The sequence below is a fragment of the Cervus canadensis genome, chromosome 5 (assembly GCF_019320065.1).
Source record: "Cervus canadensis isolate Bull #8, Minnesota chromosome 5, ASM1932006v1, whole genome shotgun sequence".
NCBI lineage: Eukaryota > Metazoa > Chordata > Mammalia > Artiodactyla > Cervidae > Cervus > Cervus canadensis.
The window spans coordinates 2,768,878-2,795,001 of record NC_057390.1 but is presented as its reverse complement, the minus strand read 5'-3'; the positions used below and the strand labels follow the sequence as shown (position 1 = coordinate 2,795,001).

The following is a 26,124-nucleotide window of genomic DNA, read 5'->3' as shown; positions in this document are numbered from 1 at the left end:
CTTAAGAAAACCAGGACCTAGCCTGGCTTCTATAATTCACGCCCACACACAGGCAGTGGAAATGAGGAGTCCTCTGTACCCTTGACCAGTCTGGGGGGCCTGCTGTGGCTGGAACAACCTGCTGCCAGTGTCCTGCTGTAATAGAGGCCTGGCATCTGCTGATTTGAGCAGCTAGCTTCCTGCATGGTCAGTAACCCACAGCCGAAGGAAGTTGATTCAGTAAATTAGGTGCCCACTGGGGGGATGACGGTTCCAATTTCTTTTCCCTGCCCACCGCCCCCAGCCCCTACCCCGGGCCTACTTGCTTTCAGGAGCCAATACAAGTTATAGCCATCTGCCTCCCACGGCATTTCAAGAAGTGGGCAGCAGGGACTAGAGGAAGGAGGGGGTCTTGGCCTTTCAACTGGTCACCGCGCGGCCGTGGGGACCCATCAACCTGAGCCCGAGATGGTGGGGGAAAGAGGTGGGGAAGGGCCTTGGGGCCCGCCTGGTGACCCCCGACCCTGGGGATCCCGGTGGGACGAGGAGAAACTGGAGGGGGCCACAACCATGGCTACCCTCCCCAAGAGTCGGTCCTGGGTCTCAGCGGGCGCGCCCGGGCGTCCGCTTAGCCTGGGACGCCCTCTCGTGGCCGCTTCGGGCCGGCGCGGTGCAGCGCCCCAGGTCCCGCCCTGCCGTCGCGATTGGCTCTCGGGCCCAGACTCAGACGCTTGATTGGTCGGCCCCGTGGTTCATGCGGACGCCGAATGGTCAGACCGGGCGGGTACGCCGAGGCCGCGCCCATGCCGGCCCTTGGCGGTGCCCGAGCCCGGCAGCCGGTGGGCGGGCGCGGAGAGCGACATGGCGGCGCCGCGGCCCTGCGCGGATGGGCCCTGCTGCTCCCACCCCAGCGCGGCGCCCGGCGTGCAGCAGACGCTGGACGAGATGGACTTCGAGAGGGGTGAGGGGGCGTGCGGCTCTGCCGGCCCGGCGCCTTCCGGCGTCCGCAGGCCCCCGGAGCCAAGGAGGTGGCCGTGAACCGGGATCCCTAGAGGGCAGCTGGTGGGGGGTGGGAGCGGGCCTGGTCGGAGCGCGGGCCGGCTGTGGGCTCGCAGCTCCCGCGTAATGAGAGCCCGCCGGGGCCCTGGCGCGAGCTTGGCAATAGCAACGCTGGCTCGTCTGCAGGTCGAGAAACAGGCAATGGCTTCGGTAACTTTCCCCAGTGGTGCGGCGGGATCCGACTCCCCACCTGGTGCGACCCCGGGACACCCAGGCCTGCTCCGGGGTCTGAGAGGGGCCGGGGGGCAGAGTCTGCTTCCAGGACACTGCACCCAGCCCGAGGGTATGGAGCTTCAGACCAGGGGGCTGCGCTGTTCCGGGCTGTGTTGTCGGGCACTGCAGGCATGAGATAAGGCAGATGGCCTCCAGGAGCGCGATGTCATCCTTAACGTGTGCGCCAAGCGGGGTAACTCCTTTGCCCCAGACCATCCATGGTGCCCCCGGCTGTGTGCACAGAGCCTTGCTCTGTCTGGTTCCCCACCACCCACACGGCCTGCCGCCTTTGCCCCCGACTCTGCTCAGGCCTTCCAGCCAGAGTCCCTGAGCTGCGTCTAGGGCTCCGAGGACTCTGAGGGTTCCACAGACTGGATGCCTGCTCACCACTTTGGCTGTGGTTTTCTCTTCAGGCTGGCGCCTGACAGTGTTTGGTTGTGACTGTGTGTTCAAGCATCTTAAATAGCACTCTATCCAGCACTGGTGTGTTTGAAGTGGGGGAAGAAGGGAGGTTGTGTCTGGCCAGTCTCCTGTCCTGGGTGGACAAGCCCCTGGTCTGTCTGGCTCACAGCGATGTCTCCAGCACCCCTCACAGTGCGCAGCTCAGAGGAGGTGCTCAGCTCACATTTGTTGAGCAGACGAATTCCCATTTGGTAGATGAGAAAGAAGACAGGTCGAGAGGTAAGGGAAGTGCTAGAAGCCCCCAGTCCGTGAACAGTATTCAGTGCTTGGGTTGTGCCTCCGCAGGAATCTGGTCGGCAGCCCTGAACGGAGACCTGGGCCGAGTGAAATATTTAATCCAAAAGGCGGCGGACCCCAGCCAGCCTGACTCCGCAGGCTACACGGCTCTAGTGAGTTGGGGAGGGGCCTCAGCTCTGGGTTCCTGCTCTCTGGGCGGGGATGATGTTTGCCTTTTCCCTTTTCCCACTCTTTCTTCTCTCCCAGCAGGGTTTCTGTTTAAGCATCTTATGAACCTGGGTTTTTTTAATTAGCCGAGGTGTTTTTCACTGATTGTTTAATATCATTTTCGTAATGGTAAAGAATCCACCTGCCAATGCCGGAGACGTGAGAGACCTGTGTTCCATCCCTGGGTCGGGAAGATCCCTTGGAGAAGGGAATGGCAACCCACTCTAGTATTCTTGCCTGGAAAATCCCATGGATAGAGGAGCCTCTTGGGTTACAGTCCATAGGATCGCAAAGAGTCGGACACAACTGAGTGACTAACACTTTGACTTTTCACTTTCATAACGATACTGTGAGGTAGGATTGGTAATTATTGAAACTTCCCTGGCAGTCCAGTGGTTAAGATTTCACCTTCCCATGCAGGAGCACGGGTTCTATCCCTGGTTGGGGAACCAAGATCCCACATTCCTGGGGACTGCTGAGTCCGAATGGTGCCAGGAAAGATCCCGCGTGCCACGACTAAGGCCTGACAACCCCAAAATAAATAAATATGTTTTTTTAATGGAATGGTTATTATTCCCACTGTCCAGTGGCTGAAGCGGAAGCTAGGCATGCCCTGCTCAGCCGGCTGCCAGAGGGGGCTCCGGCCGCCGCTGCACCCCTCACCCAGGGTTCCGTCTCTGACCCTGGCTCTGTTCGCTGCAGCACTACGCCAGCCGCAATGGGCACTACGCCGTGTGCCAGTTCCTACTGGAGAGTGGGGCCGAGTGTGATGCCCAGACGCACGGGGGAGCCACCGCCCTGCACCGCGCCAGCTACTGCGGGCACACGGACATTGCCCGGCTCCTGCTCTCGCACGGCTCGAACCCCAGGCTGGCGGACGCCGACGGCATGACCAGTCTGCACAAGGTGCGTCCCCTCTCAGGAGTTTCACAGGCTGCAAGAACTTCTTGTCTCTTATCATTATAAAAGCTAGAACACGGGAATTCTCTGGCTGTCCAGTGTTTAGGACGTGGCACGCTCACTGCTGGGGCCCAGGTTCCATCCCTGGTCAGAGAACTAAGACCTCACAGGCCACACGGCATAGTCAAAAATAAAAGGTATAGCTTGTTCATGGTAGAAAACATGGGGATAACAGAAGAGCATAAAGTAGAGAATCGAGATCATTTGTAATCTCACTGCTCACCCATCATCACTTGAGGATTAACATGTAATTTTCCAGCGAGTTTCCTGTGCACGTAAATAAGTACAAAACATAAGGTGTCGTTTTCTTTCTTAGTGATGCATCCTCAGTGCTGCGTCACGTAGTTTCCTGAAACTTGAACCTCCCCTTGCCTGCCCCTCTAGTCTACTTTCCACACTGACCGGAGTGATCATTTAATTAGAAGTTTTCTGCCTAGAAACACATACCCACAGTGAACAGCTTGAGGCGTACAGAATACCTGCTCTGGACACAAATTTCGCTCCCTGCCCCCCTTCCCGGTAGCTCAGTCTTCTGGGTCACTTTATTGACTGGGAGATTTCTACAGAAATTAACACCTGCGGCTGGCGATTTTTCTTTTGGCTCAAAATTAATTCTGTTATTTCACCAACACTTTGCAAGTTATTGGGCTTCCCAGGTGGCACAGTGGTGAAGAATTCGTCTGCCAAGGCAGGAGATGTGGGTTTAATCCTGGGTCAGGAAGATTCCCCTGGAGGAGAAAATGACAACCCACGCCAGTATTCTTGCCTGGGAAAGCCCATGGACAGAGGAGGGGTCACAAAGAGCACACGCATTGTGGGTTATTACATTCAGTAGTTACACTGGACACACCTGTTAAGTCTTCTAATTTTGGGGAAATGTTGTCTTCAGTCCACTCTGCTGGAAGCAAAGGAGCATTCTCTCTTTTTGTTGCTCTAATATTCATACCATCTGAATCAGAACTTTATTCTGGAGAACTGGCATCTTCTTAGACACTAGCATAGGTGTCGCTTGGAGGACTGGAGAAAGTATCTTCATAAAATTCACCAAAAAATTCTTCACTCAAAATTTCTCGATGCATCATTTTTGAAAATTTAATGTTTATGATATATACAGCGTTGGGACAGGAACCTAACGGAGCACAATGTGAATGATGATGACGATGATGTTACATAATGAACCCTGGTCATTTTTAAACTCCAACAGTGCACAGTGATGTTAATTGTATCTCTGTCTGAAAATGTATTGATATGTCTCTGGTCAGTCATGTGTTAGGGCATCCCCTTTTGCCGATTTCTTGTTTATCTTTGAAAGGCAGTTGATGCATCTGTAAGGCCTGTATGTATAATCTGGTCCTCTCTTAGCCCACTTGATCTTCTCCCAGAGTGATGGTTTAAAGCGCAGTTCGGACCACACCATGTCTTAGAGTCCTCTGAAGGCTTGCTTCTATGAAGTCCTTAAGCTGGTTAACAGGCCTCCTGGGGTTGGCCCCTGCCTACCTGTCAGCTTGTCATGAGCTCCCTCCCGGCCCCTTGCTATTACACTCAGGACCTGCTAGTTGTTTTCAGTTTCTTTCTTTCTTCTTCAAGTAATTTTATTTAGTTTTTTTTTGGCTGGGCCGTGTGGCCTTTTCTCTAGTTGCAGCAAGCAGGAGCTAGTCTTCATTGTAGTGAGCGGGCTTCTCATTGCAGTGGCTTCTTTAGTACTGGAAGACAGGCCGCAGAGATGTAGGCCTCAGTGGTTGCAGCTCCCAGCTCCAGACCACAGGTCCAGTCATTGTGGTCCACAGGCTTAGTTGCTCCTCAGCGTCTGGGATCTTCCCAGATGAACCCGTGTCACTTGTGTTGGCAACAGATTCTTAACCATTGAGCCACCAGGGAAGCCCCCGTCTCCCGTCTCTTGAACCCACTTCTGTATCCCTTGCAGACCACAGGCAGCAGCTCCTGCTGTCCGGAGGCCTCTCCATCCCTTTGCTCTCTGGCTTGTGTCTGTTCCTCTTTCTGGACCTCAGCTTCCACATCACACACTCGGAGAGCCTTCCTCTTGCTCGTGGACGGCAGCTCCCCCACCCGGATGCCCGGAGCACCCTGCACCTGGCTCCTCCTGCCTCTCTTCCCTCTTGGAGCCCCTCTTCGTGATCTCTGCCTCTCTCACTGGGGCAGCTGCAGTTGGCCTCGTTTCCTCCTGCAGCCCCAGCACCAGGCTCAGATGCCAAGAGAGCAGCTGGGGGCCCTTTTGTGTGGAGACCCTTGCCGGTTGGCGAGGCAGATTGCTCATTTCCCAGTGGTCTGAACCGATGTTGCTTGAGTGTTTCACCACCACAGCTCCCGTGATGAGTGTTGACAGGCAGGACACTGCCGGGGACAGACCCAGCTGCTTTCACCCACGGCTTGCAGCATTCTCAAGAAATTCAAAGAACGAGTATGTGTGAGGAATATGAATCATCCAGCCCTTCCTTCCAGCCTGCCTGCCTCCCTCCCTCCTTCCCTTCTGCAAACGTTGGTGCCTTGTGTTTTTTTTGCTAAAAATTATTTGGAATTCGTCTCACAAGTGCTCATAACTCACCTGCCTGAATGGAAGCAATAATAATCAGAACCCTGGGTCTGTTCCCATCAAGATATTTATGCCTAGTAAAGATTTAGATTCATATTTGAGATGGTGTTGAGTACTAACATTTGATATCCTTCAGGAGCCCTTGTCTGTTGGAAGAAGTGGGGAATAGAGTGATACAGCTATTGAGAGCCCGAACTTTGGGGTCAGACAGACCTGACTTGGAACTCCCCAAGCTGCTACACTAGCTCTGTGACCTTGGACAAGTTACTCAATTTTTATAAGCCTCAGTTTGTTCATCTATAAAATAGAAACAATAGTATTTCTTACTTCTGATGGTTATTGGAAACATTGAACAAGATAATCTGTGTAAGTCACCTAACCTGTTCTTTTTTGGAGGATGTGGGTTAGAATTGACATCCGAATGGTTTGTCTCAGAGGGAAGAGGAGAAGCCTGGGTAGTAGACCTAGTTCTCTCGGCTCATCTGAAAGTCCCCAGGACGAGGGCCCTGTCTGACGCGTCGTGTGCCCGTGGCACCCCTGTAGACGATACACGTGTTCGTATAGATGCTCAGAAATCCAAGGCTCTATACTTGTTCTTTTTTTAAATTTTATTGTTCTTTGGGCGTGCTGGGTCTTTGTGGCTGTGTGCGGGCTTTCTCTAGTTGTAGCGAGTGGAGGCTACTCTAGTTGTGCACAGGGTTCTCGTTGCGGAGCGTGGCTCTGGGTGTGTGGGCTCAGTTGCTCTGTGGCATGTGGATCTCTGTGGACCAGGGGTTAAGCCTGTGTCCCCTGGACCACTGAAGAAGTCCCTGCACTTGTTCTCTTTTTTTTTTTCCTTTTTGGCCGCACCTGGTGGCAGGCGGGATCTTAGGTCCTTACCAGATCCCTGGGGCATGTGGAATTTTTCTGGACCAGGGATTGAACCTGCACCCTCTGCAGTGTCAGTGCAGAGTCTTAACCACTGGATGGCCAGGGATGTCCTCTGTCCTTGTCCTTAATGTGCAGGTTTGAGCAAAGAAGCATGGCCCCTGAGCAAAGGGCACGGGAGGGAGCGCTCCAGCTGACTGCCCGAGAGGCACCGGGCGCCCCACCACCCTGCACACGCATCACTGGCAGGGGTCAAGGGAAACCTGCTCAGCCAGCCGGCAAGACCTGCTTTAGGACCTAAAGAGCCCCAGACGTAGAGCAAGAAAGCAGGGCGCAGTGGGGTTCAGCTTCCGATCGGCTCCTCTCCCCGCAGGCCGCCGAGAAGGGTCACCTGGACATCTGCTCCCTCCTGCTGCAGCACAGCCCAGCCCTGAAGGCTGTTCGGGACCGGAAGGCCCGGCTCGCCTGCGACCTGCTGCCTGGCAACAGTGACCTGCGGGACCTGCTGGCCAGCTGAGTCGCCGCCCCGTCTCAGACAGCGCCCGAGGACTCAGACTGGCTCTCCCAGCCCCCATCTGGACAGCACCCGAGCCGCAGGGTGAGCGCCTGAGGCCAAAGGAGCCCGGCAGAGCCTCGTTCTGGCCCGGCAAAGCAAGGGGACTCAGATTGCGGGGCGCCAGGGTGGCCGCCTGGACAGATGATTGTATTCTAAATTAGCTCATGTGGGAACATCTATCCGTTTAGAAAAAATAAAGTCATAGCCTCACCTCATCCCCTGCACAAAAATAAATTTGGAGTGAAGACCCAAATCTGAAAATATAAAACTCCGTAAGCATGAGAAGCAGCTTTGGAATACATGACACATGAAAAGCTGCTTTCTAGCCAGGTGACCTTGGCACAAGTCACTGTCCCCACTGTGTCCCGCGTCCCCATCTCTCGAGAGGAGTGACTGTGGTGGGGTCCGTGTGCGGATGAGACAAGTGAAGATCTGAGGAGCACTGGGGGGGTGCCCAGAGCTGTGCAGACAGCATTTGAGCTCCCACCTCCCCAAAACCTGACCCACACCTGCATCTATACCATAATTTCATTCATGTTAACTGTCCGAGAGACAAGGTGCTATTGCTTTGTTTTATGTTGCATTCACTGCTGATTGCTAGTGAGGTTGAATGCCTGTCTTCTGTGACCTTGTTCAAATTTAAAGTTTTTAATTTTTAAAATTTTTTTCTTTTTTCATAGGAGTCGTTTATGTACTTTGGATATTGATCCTTTGTTTTGTGTATATATCTATATGTATCTTTTTCATGCTGTCTCTTGTCTTATCTGTGTGTGTTGTTACCTGTTTATGAAAATTGGTACAGTGGATGGCAGTTTGGCAATATCTACTAAAATTTAAGTGAGCAAGACCAATACTTCTAATTTCTCTGTAGCTCCCTAGAGAAATATCCATGGATACAAAGTTATTGTGCGTATGTGTGTGTGATCTTAGTTCCCTGACCCGGGATGGAACCTGTGTACCCTGCATTGGAAGCACCGAGTTTTAACCGCAAGTCCCCAAAGATGTTTATTTACAGATGCATTTACAAAAATGTGCACTGGAGCATGGGGTGAAATGTTAAAGAAAGAAGAAAAAAAGCAGAGCTAACGCCAGTGCTCCCAACAGGGGGGCAAGTAAGACTCCGGCCTTGGAGCCACATGAGCAGAGATGAGGGTCCAGCCCACCAATGCAGCCTGTGCTGATGGGGAAAGAGTGCTGAGTCGTGACCACAGTAGAGGGTAGAGCTACACAGGAACACACACACACTCACACACACTCAGGGGGAGTGTCAGGAGGAGGTGTGTGAAACTGCACCCACTGTCTCCCCAGGTGGGGGTCCTGAGCTTGAGTTGCTATGTGTGGACTTACAAGAGGTAATTTTTTTCTTCAATAAAGTAATACCAACAATAAATACTAGTTGCCTCATGTGAGTACCAGCAGTCTTCCGCTGAGCGTTTCAGATGCAGCGTCAATACCCTCGCCCTGGGACGTTGGAGGAGAGGAGTCGTGGTTCCCTTCCTCAGGACCACAGGCCAAAAATCACCTTTGAGAAAAACACCCTGGGCCATAAGCACAGAAGAGTTTCTCTAAAAAGCCCTGGGCTTCCCAGGTCTTGGAGCTCAGAAGCCGGCTGCGGGTGGGCCCTCGGCAGCCCTGGACCCACAGCTCTCCCTCCCCAGCTCCCGTCCTCATCTCTGCTCATGTGGCTTCGAGGCCAGAGTCTTACTCATCAGCTATCAGGTTTCCTTTCAAAGGTCAAGGCAGAAATTCAAGGCACAGCTGGGTGGAAGGCATGCTTGGTGTCTTGGGGAGAATTAGGAAGGTTGACTGGTAGCTGCAGACAAATCACTTTGCAACTGGATTAATGGTTAATGTTTGTTCTTGGACCTAGAGCAGATCTGAACCTCACCTTGCTGGGGGGGGAAGGATGTGCCCCAGGCCCGGCAGGACGTCTGGCTGGGGGCCTGCATGTGAGCCATGGAAGTCTCTTCCAGAGGTGTGAGGTGCCGATGACAGACTGGGCTTGGCTCCTGATGGTGGCCTAGCTTAGTACCTTGACCTTGACCATTGGAGTGGTGAGGAGGCAGGGGGTTGCCTGGGGAAGAAACCCTAGGAGCAGCCAGGTTTCAGCCTGGAAACTGGCTGAGAGGTGGGAAGTCACTTGGTTTCTTCCTGTAGGAGCCAGGAAGCTTCCTGAGGCAGAAGTCAGCCTCTTCGGCCTCTTCCGTAGAGGTCCACTTTAGGATCCTGGGCCTCCTGTTGCCAGGGTAGTCGTGTTGTCTCCCCGGATCTCCCGCAGCGAGCCCACGGCCTCCCTCCACAGCAGCGTGGAGGCTCACACTTTTTCTCCATGGTGTCTACACTTGGGAGCATGCATGAGTGCTAGGTCATTTCAGTCGTGTCCGACTCTTTGCGACCCCATGGGCCATAGCCCACCAGGCCCTTCTGTCCTTGGGATTCTCCAGGCAAGAAAACTGGAGTGGTTTGCCATGCCCTCCTCCAGGGGATCTTCCCGACCCAGGGTTCAAACCAGCATCTTCTGCATTGGCAGGCAGATTCTTTACCACTAGCCCTGCCTGAGGCCCACACTTGGGAGAATGGGAGCCATTTCTCCTTGAACCTGGGCTGGTGGCCCCATGTCCAGGATGTGTGTTGATTGGTTGAAGCACCTCTGAGTAGGTGTGGGATGGGGGTGTCTGAGGATGCAGCTGACTCAGCTCAGAACAGCTCTTTCTCCCCCCTGCAGCGGGCTAAGTGCCCAAAGCAGTATTTTGGTGAGGGTTACAGAGCCACAGAGTTATGTGGCCCGGGGCCCAGGCCTCTGCCTTGCCCTCCCCCCGCCCCCCACTGGCTCTACTATAAAAGGGTTGAGCTGCTCAGCTCCTCTCACCGAGGGCCTGAAGAGCAGGGGGGACCATGAACTTCATCAGCATCCAGCAGCTGGTGAGGACTTGGGGCCAGGCGGCGGGGGTCAGGCAGTGGTCTGGGCGCCCCGGGACTGTCTCAGCAGAACGAGGGGGTCAGGCAGCTGCTTTGTGTGGCCTGAGGAGGTTTGAGGAGTAGAAACATGCGGTTCCGTCTGGTCTGTCTGCCCAGGTCTCACATGAGGGGCTAGGGAGCGAGAGAGGGAGGAGACAGTGAGGAAGGGGCCAGGCAATGGTCGGCAAGGAATTCCTTGAGTTCAGTGGGTTCTCCCCTTGACTGTGATGGCAGAAGAGGAGTGGGAAGTGGCACGTTACCCAGGAGACACGAGTGTGGCCCAGGCGCTGGTTGAGCTCAGCTGTGTTGCTGGTCGTTGCTGGGGAAATGGTCTGGAGGGTCTGACTGCCTTGGCTGGGGAAGGGGAGAAGGTGGGCAGTGACAGAAGCAGGGACACCAGTGACGCTTCAGGCTGTCTGTTGCGGGAGGCTGGGCATGGAGGCCTCAGGTGTCACTTTGCCCCACAGGCCCCACTGCCAGCCAGTTCTGCCTGTGCTGGGAGGCGGGTTGCAGGGCCCAGGAGCTGTTTGATTGCCTGAGTTCACTTTAGAAGGGAATAGAATAGAGTCCCATGTGGCTGGAAACCATACACTCTGCCATCCTATCATTCCAGCCTCTTCTCTCCCCTCAACTTGCTTCTTCCTGGGTGCTGCCAGCTCCTGAATCCTGGGGGTGGGGGCCAGGGGAGGGAGAAAAGAATGTTTTGTTGTACAATGGGCTTCACCCTAGCCCCACTAACTCATTTCATCTTGGGCACCGAGAGGAAAGAGCTAGCTTTACCCCCAAGTTATTATAAAGAGAGCTTCCCAAAGAGCCAAAATCTGAACGCAGGAATTTTGGCATTTTACCCAGGAGGCATCTCCGCTGTCCCCCTACTGACCCCCACCCCCACCTGGGGTCAGGTGGCAGTGTGGCGTGATCTGGTAGGAATGTAAGGACAACCACCCAGGAGAGAGGCCCTGAGCTCACCTGGATGCGGCCCAGCAGTATAAATAGATGCGGCGTCAGGCGCCTGCTGCTGGGTTCCTGCTGACAGGACAGAGTGGGCAGCAGCCAGCTACCCTCCCGGGTCTCAGACAATGCTGTAGGTGGCGAGAGCCAACGAGGAGCGGGTGGACCGCCACGGCACTTCGCACATGTCCAGACAGGCTCGTTGATCTTTGTATGTCAACTCCTGGCAGGACCCCACCCTGTCCAGCACCATTGTGTGTGCTCAGTTTTGTCACTTGGTCATGTCTGACTTTGCGGCCCCGTGGGCTGCAGCCCACCAGGCTCCCCTGTGCGTGGAATTCTTCAGGCAAGAAAACTGGAGTGGGTGGCCATTGCCTTAGGGCTCCTCCTAATTTTCCCGAGTCTTTGTCCTCGTCTGTGCCTACAGGTAAGTGGAGAGAGAGTTGAAACGACGAAATTGGAACGTGGACATGGAGTTCCTGATCCTGGAGGGGGGCTTCACAGCTGGAGGCTGGGGCCCCAGGAGGCCGAGGCCCGGGAGAGGCAGAAACTGGACGAGGAGAAGAGGAGAAGAGTGAGTGGCCAGCGGTGGCGGCCCAGGGGGCTGGGTGCAGGCAGGCTGAGCAGTGGGGCTCAGGGACTGATAGCCTGGGTGGGCACTCCCGCTGCCTAAAGACAAGGGTGAGACCAACCAAGAGATGCCCCAGGGCTCCAGTGGCCAGCGGCTGACGGCTCGCGTGGTCCTGTTTCTGCCACAGCTTGAAAGATTTAACAGTTCCAGAACTAACTTGGAGAACCTGGCTGATTTGGAAAAGTTGGTTCAAAGACGGAAAGAAAAGCGACTGAAACGCAGGGTCCCCCCCAAGGCACCCCAGCCTGAGGTCAAGGTGAGCGAGGGTGCACACCCGGGCTGGAGTTCATGAGCCGGAGCCTCCCGTCCCCAGGAGAGGCCCGGGGAGGCGCTGCCCACCACACCCGGAGACCCCTTTGCCCCCGCTGGCAGCCTGCCTGGGCTGCTGGTGAAACAGAGCACCTCAAGCTGGGGACTTAGACGGCAGCTGCGTATGCACGGTCTGCTCAGAGGCTGGCAGTCCGAGATCAGGGCTTCATCCCGAGGCTCTGGGGCTGGATCTGTCCATGCCTCTCCCCAGCTAGGGGTTGCTGGTAATCTGTCATTTCCTTGGCATGTGGATGTGTTGCCCCGGTCTCTGCTCTGAGCTCACACAATCCACGAGGCCTTCCACGTGTGCGTGCCTGTATCCTAATGTCCCCTTTCAGTAAGGACTTGTCATATTGGAACAGGGCCTACCTACTCCAGGATGACCTCATCTTAAACAAGTACAGCTACAGTGACCCCATTTCCAAGTAAGGTCACTCTCAGAGTGCTGGGGTTAGGACCTTAACATCTGAACTTGGAGGAGAAACAGCTCAATCCATAACCCCCACCCCATATACCTGTTCAGTCTTCCGGGGGCAGGATTGTTTTTTTTAAAGTTTGTATGTATTTACGTAATTGGCTGTGTGGGATCTAAATTGCATCATTCTGAATCTTTGGTTGCAGCGCATGGACTCTCTAGTTGTGGCTTTCGGACTTCGAAGCGCACAAGCTCTGTAGTTTTGATGTGTGGGTTTAGTTGCCCTGTGGCGTATGGGATCTTAGTTCCCTAATCAGGGATAGAACCCATGTCCCCTGCATTGCAAGGGAGATTCTCACCCGTTGGACCACCAGAGGAGTCCCTGGGGATCTGCCTGCAATGCAGGAGACCAGGGTTCGATCCCTGGGTCAGGAAGATCCCCTGGAGTAGGAAATGACAACTCACTCGTCTTCTTGCCTAGAGAAATCCCATGGACAGAGGAGCCTGGCGGCTGTAGTCCATGAGGTCAGAGTCAGACATGACTGAGCAACTAACACTTTGAACTTACTCAGCCGCAGCCACAGGCCCAGCTGGAACCTGTGGACCTGGAGGTGTTCCTGAAGGCAGCTGCCGAGAACCAGGAGGCCCTGATTGACAAGTACCTGGCGGACGGAGGGGACCCCAATGCCCATGACAAGGTAGCGAGGGTGGTGCAGGCGTGGTGCATGCCTAGGAAGCCACAGGGCTTTTGTTTCATGGGGCCCAAGTCCCGTGGTGCCTCCTGAGTGGGGAGGGAGTGGCACTGGGGGCAAGGTCATGGGGTGGGACCAAGGGCGGCCAAGCTTCCTGCACCCGACCTCCAGCCCTCTCCCCAGCTGCACCGCACGGCCTTGCACTGGGCCTGTCTGAACGGTCACTGTGAGCTTGTGAACAAGCTGCTGGAGGCGGGTGCTGCCGTGGACGCTCGGGACTTGGTGAGACCCAGGGAAGGGCCACCCCCGCAGCAAACCTCCCACTGGCTTCCCCACACATCACGGTGAGCTGGGTGCTTCTCTTTGCAGCTGGACAGGACCCCAGTGTTCTGGGCCTGCCGCAGAGGCCACCTGGACATCCTCAAACAGCTGCTTAACCGGGGCGCCCAGGTCAACGCCCGAGACAAGGTGAGGGCACAGGCCGGGGGCGGGGGAGGGTGGGGAGCCCGAGGCTCTCGGGGTAGGAACACAGCCGTGCCAGCCTGTGATGACACCGCTGCCCCTCACCGCTCCCTCAGATGTGGAGCACGCCCCTGCACGTGGCCGTGCGCACGGGACACTGTGACTGCCTGGAGCACCTCATCGCCTGCGGGGCCCGCATCGACGCGCAGGACAAGGTTGGCGTCTGGTCACCAGAGGTTGGGGCGGCTCAGCCCCGGGGCTGGGGCCCGAGGGAGCCCGAGCTCAGCCACGCATGGTGCCCGCTGACCCGCCTGCCCCTCCCAGGGGGGCAGGGCTGAGGAGGATGACACCCCATCCCTCTCGACAGGAAGGCGACACGGCTCTGCACGAGGCAGTCCGGCATGGGCGCTACAGAGCCGTGAAGCTGCTGCTGCTCTACGGGGCTGGGCTGGGTGTGCGCAACGCGGTGAGTGTTGGCGGGCAGCGGGGCGGGCAGCGGGGCGGGCAGCTCAGGGACGAGTGGGCTGAGCCAGCGCCCCCCTTCCAGGCTTCGGTGACCCCAGCGCAGCTGGCCCGGGACTGGCAGAGGGGCATCCAGGAAGCACTGCAGGCCCACGTCAGGCACAGCCGGACCCGGTGCTGACCACCTGCGGGGCCACTCAGCCTCATTCCAGCCCCACCACCTCCCGCCCTCCCATGGTCCTTCCTTGGTACACCCCGGCCTGACCCCTCGTCTCCAGGCAGCCCTGTCAGGGCCGCTCCGAGAGGGGGACAGGTAGGAAAGCCTTCCTGCCTCCAGTCCTGGGGCTGAGCCGTGCCCAGGAGGGCGCAAGCTGGGGGCCGAGGCAGAAGACCCGGGTATGGGGGGCAGGAAACTGGGTCCAGTTGAGGGGCAGCAGAGGGTCGGCGCCAGGACGGAACGGGAAGGGAGCGAGCCTCAGGCTTCCGGGGCCAGTGCAGGAGACAGCTCCTTGGTGTCCACCGGCCCTGTGGCCAGGAGACGACCAGGCTCAGCCCTCCACGAGGGCCCGCCTGCCGTCAGGGGGTGACGTGTCGCGAGGCCAGCGCCATCCGGGCCACACAGGTGCCCTTGGGCACAGGTTTCTCCAGGGGCCTCAGTTCCTATCAGCAGCAACCCTGATAGCGTCCGGAGTGGCTCCAGACGCTTCAGCCTTGCGGCTCTGAGCTGGGTCTGGCTGGACGGGGCTGCTCAGCGGGTTTGAGCCCCCCAGCACAGAAGGCCAGCCCCAGCCCGGTTGCCTCAGCAGCCCCAGGGCTGACGAGCTGGAGCTAACATTTACCCCAGGGAAGCCTTGTGCCCCTTTGTCAGGCCTGCCTGCCGCACTCGTCCGCCAGCTGGCAGCTCTTTGCAGAGGAAGCACCCGGGTGCTGGGGGTTGCTTGTGGCCCACTCAGCTTCTGGGGCGGTGGCCCGTAACCCTACTCTGCCCTGGGCGCGGACGCCCCCCTGGCACGAGCGTGGCACCGTGGCCTGGCCCCTGTAGCGACACCACTTCACCCACCATCAGGGCAGGACGCGGAGGGCTCTGAGCTCACCTGCTCCTTCCCCTTCTCTCCCGACCCGAGGTGGCCTAAGGCCCAGCCTCCACACACTCCCCTAAAGTTTCCTCTCACCATCCTTCCCGGCTCATGCCGCATACATGCGGACTTGCGCCTGTACCACTGGCGGGGCTGGGTCCTTTAGTGCCAGAAACCGGAAAGCAAACCTTTGAGAACAATTCTGCCCCAAATGGAGAACCACAGGCAGAGGGATGGGCTCCCGGACGGAGGTCAGCCTCCCTCATGTAAGGAACCTGGGCTGATAGCCTACTCTGCAGCAGTTATTTTTTAGTCTCACTGGCCGCTTTCTCAGGCCGAGGACAAAGCAATTTCTACTCTGTGAAAAAGCTGGCAAGAGCTCTGAAGGGCGGCCGCGTGCCCGCCCCTCACATAGGCAGCTCCTGCCCTGTCGTGACAGAGCCCCCCGTTCACCCAGACATGGGGGCCATGGCGAACAGCTGGTCAAGTTCACAGAGAAGACGACTTCCCATCTAGAAAATGGGGACACTTAAGTGACAGACAGAAATACCTTTTTATACGCATCACTACTTTTTGTTCATTAAAACTTGTTGATTATCCATCATGGCCTGGTTGTCTGTTCTGGGCCAGAAGGGCCAGTTCCACTGGCCTTGGGCTTCGTCTCCTCAGCAGCAAAGCCAGGCCTGATTACCATGCTGGCCCGAGAGCAAGACCGGCCCCTGAAAGCAGAGCAAGCAGGCAGGGCAGTGCTTCTCAGCTAGGCTGCCTGTTAGAATGAGGAGGGAAGATTTCAAAGATCCTCATTTTGGGTTCCCCTGGTGGCCCGGTAGTTAAGAATCCACCTGCCAACACAGGCAACATGGGTTCAATCCCTGGTCCAGGAAGAGCCCACCGGCAGAGCAGCTGAGCCTGTGAGCCCCAACGATTGAGCCCATGCCCTAGAGCCTGGGAGCAACAACTACTGCAGCCCACATGCCGCGAGCCTGTGCTCGGCGCCGAGAGAAGCCACAACTGAGAACGGCCCCCACTCACAACTGGAGAAAAACAAGCGCAGAAACGAACATTCAGCAGTCAAAAAATTTGAAAAAATCCTGACGTTCAGGGAGTTTTGAAAATTCCCTGGTGGTCCCATGCTGCCACTGCATGGGGCAAGGGTTCAGTCGCTAGTCAGGGAGCTCAGATCCGGCACGCCATATGGCCAAGAGGTTAAAATAACACAAAACCTTGATGTCCAGCCTGAGGAAATCAGAATCCCAAGGGTGGGCCCAGGGGCCCAGGAATAAGCATTTTCATATAGTTGACATGCCTGTCTATGAAGGTGATCCTAAGGAATCTTATTTCTAAAAAAAATGAAAATAGCACCTAGAATGATCTCAGGATACAAAAACCTTTTTCTGTACACTAGTGATGATTCTGAATACTAAAACACACAGTACGACTTATAATTTGCTAAAAAGGAAACCCACTTATGTGTAAATCTTACAAAACATGTAAGGACCTGCAGGCTGAAAACTACGGTGCTGATGAATAAATCAAATTTAAATAGATGGGAGACATACACATGGATTGAAAGATGTAACTGAGTAAAGATGTCAGTGCCACCTAAATTGATACACAAGTTTAACCAGTTCCTGACAAAACCCCAGCAAAGTTTTTTTTGTAGATTAGACAAGTTATTCTAAAATTTAAAACATACAACTCTGGAGAAGAACAAAATGGAAGAAATCAGTCTACTGATTTCAGGGAACTACTAAATAGCTCCTAGGTGGTACTAGTGGTAAAGAACCTGCCTGCCAAAGCAGGAGACAGTTAAGAATGTGGGCTTGATCCCTGGGTCAGGAAGATCCCCTGGAGGAGGGCATGGCAACCCACTCCAGTATTCTTGCCTGGAGAATCCCATGGACAGAGGAGCCTGGCGGGCTGCAGTCCATGGGGTTGCAGAGTTGTACACGACTAAAGCAACTTAGCAGCACTCAGTAATCAAGACAGGGTGGTACCAATGGAGAGATAGACACATCAGTCAATGGAACAGAATAGATGACCCAGAAGCAGAGAAAACAAATAAGCCAAAAGATGCAAAAGTTATTCACTGGAGGAAAGACATGCTTTACAACAAATGGTACTTAAGGTAATGAACATCTATAGGCAAAAAAGACAACAACCACCCTTTACTCAAAATGGATCACAAAGGGCTTCCCTGGTGGCTCTGTGGTAAAGAACCCACCTGCCAATGTACAAGACACGGGCTCGATCCCTGGTCTGGGAGGACCCCACACGCCATGGAACAATTAGGCCGTGAGCCACAACTACTGAGCCTACGTGCCTAGAGCCTGAGCGCCACAAGAGCAGCCACGGCAATGAGCCCGTAGACTGCAGTGAAGAGCAGCCCCATTCCTGGGGCTGGAGAGAAGCCCGAGCAACAAAGACGACCAAGCACAGCCAAAAATAAATGACTGAAGAAAAACAAGATCACAAACGTAAACGCAGTGAAAAACTATAAACACTGTTTTTTAAAAACAATCTTCAAGATCAAGTCTAGATTTAAAAAAAGAAAAACTAGGTAAAGATTTCTTAGGTGGTTTAGTTGCTAAATCATGTCTGACTCTTGTGACCCCATGGACTGTAGCCCGCCAGGCTCCTCTGTCAATGGGATTCTCCAGGCAAGAATACTGGAGTGGGCTGCCATTTCATGACACCAAAAGCATGATCCATAAACAATGAGTAAACTGGAATTCATCAAAATTTATTTCTGCTCTATAAAAAATCCCATTAAGATAAAAAAAAATAAGCTACAGACTGGGAAAAATATTTGCAAACCAAAAACCCAATAAAGCCTAGTAATTCTCAAAACTCAGCAGCAAAAGAACCAAACAATCTAATTGGAAAATGGACAAAAGACATAAACAGACTTTTCACAAAGTGAAATAAGCACATGAAAAAATACACATTATGGAAATGCAAATAAAATCCACAATGAGATAGCACTACATACTTACCAGAAGGGCTAAAATACGTGACACCACCAAGGCCTGGGGAGGACATGGGGAAAAAACTCAACATATTGCTGGTGGGAGTGTAAAGTTGTGCAGGTGCTCCGAAAAGGTTTGGCAGTTTCTTTTAAAACCTAAATATGCAATAACCATACAAACCTGGCAACTGCATGCCTAATCATTTAGCTCAGGGAAAAGAAAACCAGTGTCTGCACAAGAACCTGTGATGAATGTTCATAGCAGCTTTATTTGGAATAGCCAAAAACCGGAACCCACCCAGATGTCCTTAGACAGGACAGCGAGTCTGTGGTGGAATACCACACAGCAATCACGAAGCAACAACTGACTGACATGTGCAACAGCCTGGAGGAGACCCCAGAACAATGCGCCGAGTGAAGAAAGCCAGTCCCCACACTTACATACCACAGGACCCCATTTATACAGCATTCTTCAAATGACAAAATTACAGAGATGATGTACAGATTAGTGGTTGCCAGGGATTACGGGTAGTGGCCAGAGGGGGTGGGTGTGGCTTTAAGAGCATCTGTTGGAGGGAGATCCTAGTGAGGAACAGTTCTGTATCTAGACTGAAGTGGTGGTTACACAAATCTACATGTGATAAGATGCTACAGAACTACATACCCACATTGCACCAGAGTCAGATTCCTGGTTTTCATACTGTACTCTAACTATGTAAGACAGTGTAATCATGGAGGAAAACTGGGGGAAGGATACATGGGACCTCTATCCTTGCAACTTCCTATGAATCTGTCATTATTTCAAAGTAAAAAGTTATAGGAGAAAAATAGGAAAAAAGGCAATAGCTCTAAATGCAACTTGGTGTCCTGGGTTGGGTCCTGCAACAGAAAAGGACATTATGGAAAATTTGATAAAAACCCAAATGAAGTCTGTAATTTAGTTAATAGTTTTGTACCAATGTTAATTTTTTAATTTTGATAAGTGCACCAAGGTTATAGATGTTAACATTCAGGGAAGCAGGCGTGATCTGTGAATATAAAATAATTTTACAGAATAAAATCCTGATGCCTGGACTGATTAAATCAGAATCCCTGGGTGGGTGGGTTGGGGGGAGCGGCCCAGGGAGCAGTATTTTTAACTTGCCATGTGATTCCAATGTGCAGCCAAGGTTAACCACCACTCTTCTGCAGAGAGAAAAAATTTTCAAGTATCTATTTCCCACCTGGGTTTGCCCTTGAGAGAGAATTCCTTGAGAAGTTTCTAAGTGAGCAGGCCACTGTTTTTTGGCCTTCACTCCCACTGATCCTGGATAAGGACCCAAATGCCACTGAGAAAGGTTCAGAAATCCTCCTGCCTTCCTCCCTGGGATCCCCATGATGCCCCAGTTTCTGCGCAGCTAAAGCACCACGGAAGGTGGATGTAGGTAACCAGAAGACGATACAAACGCCTTCTTGTTCCCACTTCTCTGAAGCCCCAGAGAGCTGGAATGGGAATAAAACCATGAGCTTAAAACATCTCAGAGCTCTAAGAAAAACTTTTGATTTCACCTTTTTTCCAAAGACAGGTGACGGGGGTCTACCTGGTCCATACCCAGCCCTGCCTCCCTTGCTGCTCTCCATGCGCTTTCCAGGCACACAGCACCCCGGGGACCTCCGGCGACCCACTCTGGGATCTGACGACAACCGATCAGGTGCATCACAGCAATCCCTTCCCCCTACCTGTGACCTCTTCTTAACACACGGAAAACGACAATACTGTTAGTGCCACTGAGCCAGGCAGGTGGAGGAGCGGCAGGAAGAAGGGGCTCCTGAACCCCGCAGGGGCCGGTGTGCTCGCTCTGGGCTTGGGACAGGGCAGGAAAAGCCACCTCCACGGGAGGCAGCGGGCCTGGAGGACACAGCTTCCAGCTTTGGCGCATGCCTGGAAGCATGGTGTCATAAGGGAAGCCAGCAAGGCTGGCGTGGCCAAGCCCACGGATGTGAAACCCCAGCCCACATGGTGCGCTCGGTTTGCTCAAGAGGTGCTGCCAGCAGCAGAAGGTTGGCAAATGAAGCAGAGAGAGTGCAGGTCACGGCCACAGGAAGGCAGTTACTGCGCTCACATCGTGGCCTGGCCGGAGAGGTATAAAGACACTGTCACAGGGAGGCTGGCCCCGGGGACTGGAGATGACGCTGTTCCTTTCACTCCATTCGGCAGCAGACCTGGAGGGCTGGCCCCCACTGACCCTCGTGTTCTAGGGGTGGGGAGGCAGAACCTGCTGAAGGCTCCTGGCACTGATGTCTAGTTCGGAGGACAGCCAGGACCTGCATGTACAAGGCCATCTAAAACGTGGCCCGCAGGGGACGGGATGGGCTGGCAGGAAGCTGCTTTCCGGCTTGCTCCAGTTCCCCACGTGCTTGTCTATTCCCCAGACCTGGGGCTGCTTGACAAGCGGCTAAACTCCCGGGTTCCGCCCGGGGCTCTCCTCTGCTGGGAGGCCGGGTCTGCTGTGGTTGGATCCTAGAGAGGAGAGGAGGGTCAGTGTTAGAGCATCAATCAAGGGAGCGGGTCCTATGAAACCAGCTGTAAATCCTCTTTGGGAAGGCAGCGGGCGGGTGAGGCAGGGGAGCCTCAGGCCTATTCGGGAGGCACTGAGGCAGAGCTGGGAGGATTTAGTTAAGAAAATGGTCAGCCTCACGAGAGAAAACCACTGTGAGGACGGAGGCCATCACCGAGAGGCAGGGAGGCAGGGCTGCTGCCCATGGGAGGCCAAGGCCACAGGGCCAGGCGGGCAGCACACCGGGCACCAGAAGGAAGCGGTCACTGCCAAGGCCTCCTAGAAAATGAGCCGAGAAGTAGCAACAAGGGACAAGAAGTGCCCACTCACCCCCCATGGAGGAGAGCCTCCCTTCTGGGGGAGAGGTCTGCAGGGCACCCCCAGCAGCTAACAGGCTAGGGAAGGGAAGCAAAGAGAAGGTAAAGTAAAAGGAGAGATATTTACCTGGGGTGTTGTCTGAAACAAAAAATGCTCACTAGTCCACAGTCAATTATCAACTGCAGTTTCCAAATGTGCCAAAGAGGGAAAGGTCTATCGGGAAGGCTAGAGAGAGAGAAGGAAGAGGTGGGGAGGAGGGGAGAGAGAGAGGATACGCGCCAGGGAGCCGTACCCGCAGGGCCCCCGCTCAGCAGTGCTGCTGAGACGAGGCCGCAAAGCCAGGGGGCCTGGGAGGCGTGGCCGAGCATGGACGCTCCCTGGCAACCCCGCCCAGGGAACGATGGACACGGGAGAGCTTCCAGATTTCAAATGGCAGACCAGGGCTCGGAAAGTGGCGTCCAAGAGCATCGCTAGGTTTTGTGGGTCTTGGTGACAACGACTCAACTCCACCGTCTCAGCTCAAAGGCAGCTGCACGCAAGCCAGCAGCAGATGGGCGCATCCAATCAAACGCTGTGAGAACGGGCAGACTGGGCCCTCAGGCCATTTCCGACCCAGCTGTATGCAGCTGCAAATTACGGTGCTTTCCAAGCATTTCAGTGAAAGTAGTTCTCTGCTGGGGAACCTAGAGCTGGAGTCACTCAGAAGGCAGCTCTGACCTGCGCTATTTCAGCAGGGCCCTGGGGACACGTCCACTGATTTCCCTCAGCAGCAAAGCAGGAGATTAAGAGAGATGAAATGCAAGACCCTGAGGGCTGCCCAGGGCCAACATCAGGCTGCATTTAGGGAAGAATTAACACTGTGACTACAGAACAGGGGCTAGTAATCCATCACAAAGAAGAAATGGCCCACAAGCCACTAATAAACGATTCCCTCGGCAGACTGTCCAACAAGTGGCTCAAGCCGCAAAAGGATTTAAAAATAAAAAACTTTGGGTATATGATAAAAGATGAACAGAAAAACCAGGATTCTTAGGTTTCTACCTTAACTACAACCTGTGCAGTCTGAGTAGTAGATGGAGCCAGAAAAGCTCACACATGAGAAAACTAAAAGCAAAAGGCTTGCATTCTGCAAAACAAAATTGCCCTGGTTTTTGAGACCTGAGTCTAAAGAGATGGTGTGAATTTCTGTGTAAGGGGTGCCTCACAAAATAAAAGGTCATGGTGGGTAAACACAGGAGCGGGCTGAAGGGAACGAAGGATCTGTTCATTCAGAAAGGGCCGAGACTGTGCCCAGCTCCAGGACCCAGCATGACCCCGGGAGTCCTTCACCAGCACCAGACTCACGAAGTGGAGCCACAGTGAGGCCCGGCGGGGGGGGGGGGCTCTGCCCCTCACATCTCAGGAAGCACCTGTCCATCACTGAAACGTGTTTTCTTCTCAACTGTGGCTCCAGTAACCAGACCCATTCCCTGTGAGGCACCACAACCCACAGGCCAAGGGTGCGCCCAGGTTCTAAGCCAGAGTGCCTGTCTCTCCTGGCCTCCAACTCTCATCTGGAAAATGGGCATAACAACTACCACTTCTCAGAACTTCAGGGAAGTTATCTGAGCTGAGTCAGGATAAGGCGGGCTCTCAACACAGCGCAAGGCACAGGCAGCCTTCAGTAAGACCTCAGTGTCCCCACTACAGGGTGGGATGTGGTGGGGGATGGAGCAAGAGGAGTCAGACCGCTGCAGGCCCCCTTCGGCCTCTCCAAAGCCCCACCAAACCCTGCTGGTCCTGAACAACGAGGGCAGCAAAGCTCTCTGACCAGTCCTACCACTCCTACCCAAAGCCGCTAGTTTACAGACTCCTTTTTGTTTTCCCTCCTTACACAGTTAGGGTGGGGTTTCCCCTCTCCCCCTGCAGAGTCCGCTTTCTCCTGCTCCCAGGGGAGTCCCACGGGAGGCATACCCTGAACAAACACCTCAGCAGGTGCCCCTCTTGGTTCTAGGATGGGGTCCACCCGCCACCCAACCTCTGAGTCAGGCCCACTGGACCTAAACCTTCATTTTTCAGGTGCTATGCTGTGCTTAGTCATTCAGTCGTGTCCGACTCTTTGCGACCCCATGGACTGTAGCCTGCCAGGCTCCTCTGTCCATCAGATTCTCCAGGCAAGAATACTTGAGTGGGTTGCCAGGCCCTCCTCCAGGGGATCTTCCCTAAATGACCAATAGTGTGTCTGAATACACCCTTACTCCCATTTAGCAACTACAGCTGACCCTTAAACAATGCAGGTCTGAACTGCGTGAGTCCACTTACATGTGGGTTTTTTTCCAATAGTAAATAATACAGCACCGCACAGGCCATAGCTAACTGAATCTGTGGATGTGGAATTGCGGGTACAGAGGACCGACCATGTGACATGCACAGATTTTCTACTGCACAGGGAACTGGCGTCCCTCACCCGTGTTATTCAAGGGTTAATTGTATTCTCTAAATAAACCAACCCACCCTTCAGACCCGTGAGAGGAAATGCTGACTTACGTGCTCTACTCAAAATGCCAGCTGGTCTGTAGCTCGGTATTGTCCAAATTATTAAAAACACAAGAAGGGAGACAGAAAAGGATGGGGAGATGAAAGGAGAAAGAACGGATGGAGGGCAGGGCGAGGCAGAGAGCAGGGCCGTGTGTGTGTGTGTGTGTGTGTGTGTGTAGCCAGGAGGGCAGAGGGCACGCTCACCAGGGGGCGACACTGCGGGACCTGGGCTCACCTGGGGCTGTGGCCGCCTTGTCACCGAGGAGCCTGGTCTGGCTGCCAGGGATGGCCAGAAGCTCCGTGTTCTCCGGGGACTGCGGCAGCGCCTGGGCGCGGGTGGCCAGGAGTGCATTGAGGTACTGCAACCGAGTAACCTGGGGGGCAGGAAGCATTGCAACTGGTGCAGGCGGGCAGGCGAAGTGAGACGAGGGCCCACACCACCCCCCCGCCCTCCAGCTCTGACTAGGGGGAGCCGCGCCTTGCAGGACGAGGGGAGGACGCACCGGGGCTGCTAGCTAAGGGCTGTGACGGCCCCAAGGGACACCGGGTGCCTGGGCCACCAGGGGACAGGGGGGCCAGGCGGCCTGTCCTTCAGAGCAAGTACAAGGCTTTGTTCTGAGACTCAACCACAATTTAATCCATTCTAACAGGTGACCAGCTGCTCCAGCCCTTGGGGACACAAAGCTGGTTAAAAGCCAGCACTGAGGAGCAACGCAGATGGTCACCTTGATGAACTGCAGGTCAGAGAGGGCCCTCACGGTGTAGTCGGGACAATACGCAGACAAGCGGGTGCTGTCAGCGGGCTCGGGCGGTGGGTCGCAGCGGATAGACTGGAGCGAGGACACCGGGGACTGGTGAACTGCAGAAAGGACAGTTAGTGACGTCAGCTGACCACGGGGGAGCGGGCCAGCCCCCGCCCAGCCTCTGAGATCCACCCTGCTGATCACCCCAGCGACGGAATGCAGCCTGGGACTCTGCACAGGAGGGCAAATACGCCCCTCCTGGGACATGCTTGGCAGGGGTGGGAAGAACAACAAAGACGAGGCCTGTAGAAACCCTGCCCTTCACTCCACACAGCCAGGAGACAGTAAGGGCCAGCAGGTCCCCAGGCAGACCGCCCTGCAAGAGGGGAACGGGGGAGCCCCTGCAGTGCCCACCCACCCCCACCTCCAGCTCCAAGAGAAGCGCCTGCCCACCCGCTGACCCCCACCTCCAGCTCCGGGATGGCCCAGCTTACCCGAGGATGGCGCTGTCAGGGCAGAAACCCCGTAGTAGGTGAAGGCCCCATTTTCGAACTTCAAGCCCTCCTTCCCGATCTCCACCTCCACTCTGCCCTGGGAGGTGCAGGGAGAGAGGGAGGAAAAGAGGACAGGGAGAGAAGTGGACAGGTCACCCTTCCTGCCCGCAAAGGGCAGGAGGAGAGCGCATGGACCCCACCTATCCGGGGGCGTGCACCTGGGTGCTCCTCTTCCTACACCCTCCCCGTGTCCTGGGCAGCGGCGGGCTGCAGGCCAGCTGAAAAGTACCTGCAGGATGAGGATGAAGTAGTCCACCGGCCGGCTGCGCTGGTACAGGTAGTGGTGGGCGGCCAGGCGGTCGCTCTCGTCAAACCGCACTTCCTGGTTGACGCTGGGATGCTTCAGCAAGTGCAGGAGGACCTTCTCAGAGACCCGCAGCGGGCTGAAGACGTCCACCTCTGCCCCACAGTGGGAAAAAGGGATGGGGACACTGTCCTCTAGGCCCAGCACAGCCCGTGTCAGCACACCACTGCCCGTCTCAGCTGCCCCAGCCTCCCCGACACCCCCGGGACGCAGCTCTCTGTCATCCGGCAGAGGTCAGCCACCCTCAGGTGAACCGAGATGCTGACAGGGCAGAAGAGAGGAGTGCCAGGAATAGCAGAGGCCAGCGGGGTGAGCCAGAGAGCAGGGACGAGGCCCACCCCGGCTCTCACCTCGGGACAGGAAGCGCTGGGTGGCCAAGAGCAGCTGAGGTGAGATTTTCACTTTATAGTCGTCGTCAGACACCTTGAACAAGGAGAACTCCTCTTTCTGCCTGAGAGGGGCGTTCAGAGACGCAGGCTTCTTCTTTACTATAGTGTCTCCTGGGGTGGGGTGAAGAGGGCCTGCTGAGGCGCCAGGAGCCCTCCACCAACACGACCAGACCGAGGGGTTTGCTGCCGCTCCCGCCTCCAAGGCCTTGGGGCTCCTGGGGGAACGGTGTCAGGACCCCAGGCCCTGTCCTGGGCACCGCTGCTTTGCCGGAACCTGCCTTGCCACCCCCACCAGACAATGATCTAGTACCCGCGTCAGAGGGGCAGTGGCCTGCATTCCAGGGACAGCCTGAGAAGTAGCAGAAAGGCCTGCTCCCCTCCTTGGAGTTGGGAGCAGATAATGCAGACATAACAGCAAAAAGCTTACATAAAACAGCAGCCCCCCTCCAGGAAGCGTGAGTATGAGGATCACTCGTCTCAAACAGCGGCTGATCTGCAGAGCCTGTGCCTATGGCTGTCTGAGGAGCCGAACCAAGATGTCGCGTTTGGGGAACAGATACACGGGCAAAGAGATTCATGTGCAAACTCACAGGGGCAGGCAGCTCGTTTTCTGGGGCCCTTGTGAGCTCCCCACAAAGCATGGGCTGTGTTTGCCCTGCAGACTGCAGCCACCTGAGAGGCAGGCCCTCCTAAGACACAATCACAGGCCCCAAGATCATCTGATTGGGGAAGAACCTCTTGGCAGTA

General features: G+C 55.1%; 3 protein-coding genes across 9 annotated transcripts in view; 2 read left to right on the top strand and 1 right to left on the bottom strand.

The window, feature by feature from the left end:
- Positions 1–774: 774 nt before the first annotated feature.
- On the top strand, positions 775–8,481 carry ANKRD39 (ankyrin repeat domain 39). Its single transcript, XM_043467825.1, has 4 exons — positions 775–940; positions 1,999–2,102; positions 2,860–3,063; positions 6,909–8,481. The coding sequence occupies exons 1-4, from the start codon at positions 841–843 to the stop codon at positions 7,050–7,052; spliced, it is 552 nt and encodes a 183-aa protein (XP_043323760.1). The 5' UTR covers positions 775–840; the 3' UTR covers positions 7,053–8,481.
- The window catches only part of CNNM3 (cyclin and CBS domain divalent metal cation transport mediator 3), a 43,083-nt gene continuing 25,029 nt past the window's right edge, over positions 8,071–26,124 (bottom strand). Inside the window, exons 3-9 of one of the 5 annotated variants that reach the window (XM_043467814.1) lie at positions 25,339–25,488; positions 24,914–25,083; positions 24,625–24,721; positions 24,113–24,246; positions 23,623–23,761; positions 11,019–11,421; positions 10,042–10,715 (exon numbers count right to left, since the gene is read on the bottom strand). In XM_043467814.1, coding sequence (XP_043323749.1) covers positions 11,054–11,421; positions 23,623–23,761; positions 24,113–24,246; positions 24,625–24,721; positions 24,914–25,083; positions 25,339–25,488 — 1,058 coding nt within the window. In that variant the 3' untranslated portion in view covers positions 10,042–10,715; positions 11,019–11,053. Of the gene's footprint in view, positions 10,716–11,018; positions 11,422–18,258; positions 20,516–20,996; positions 21,096–23,622; positions 23,762–24,112; positions 24,247–24,624; positions 24,722–24,913; positions 25,084–25,338; positions 25,489–26,124 lie in introns of those variants that run through there. The other 4 variants (XM_043467815.1, XM_043467818.1, XM_043467816.1 and 1 more) reach the window with 4 other exon arrangements.
- On the top strand, positions 9,922–15,646 carry ANKRD23 (ankyrin repeat domain 23). Of its 3 annotated transcripts, XM_043467822.1 has the most exons (9): positions 9,922–10,013; positions 11,428–11,574; positions 11,759–11,887; positions 12,928–13,053; positions 13,231–13,329; positions 13,417–13,515; positions 13,626–13,724; positions 13,877–13,975; positions 14,057–15,646. In XM_043467822.1, the coding sequence occupies exons 1-9, from the start codon at positions 9,987–9,989 to the stop codon at positions 14,150–14,152; spliced, it is 921 nt and encodes a 306-aa protein (XP_043323757.1). In that variant the 5' UTR covers positions 9,922–9,986; the 3' UTR covers positions 14,153–15,646. The 3 variants fall into 3 exon arrangements, with proteins under 3 accessions (XP_043323757.1, XP_043323759.1, XP_043323758.1); XM_043467824.1 differs by lacking the exon at positions 11,759–11,887; XM_043467823.1 differs by lacking the exon at positions 13,231–13,329.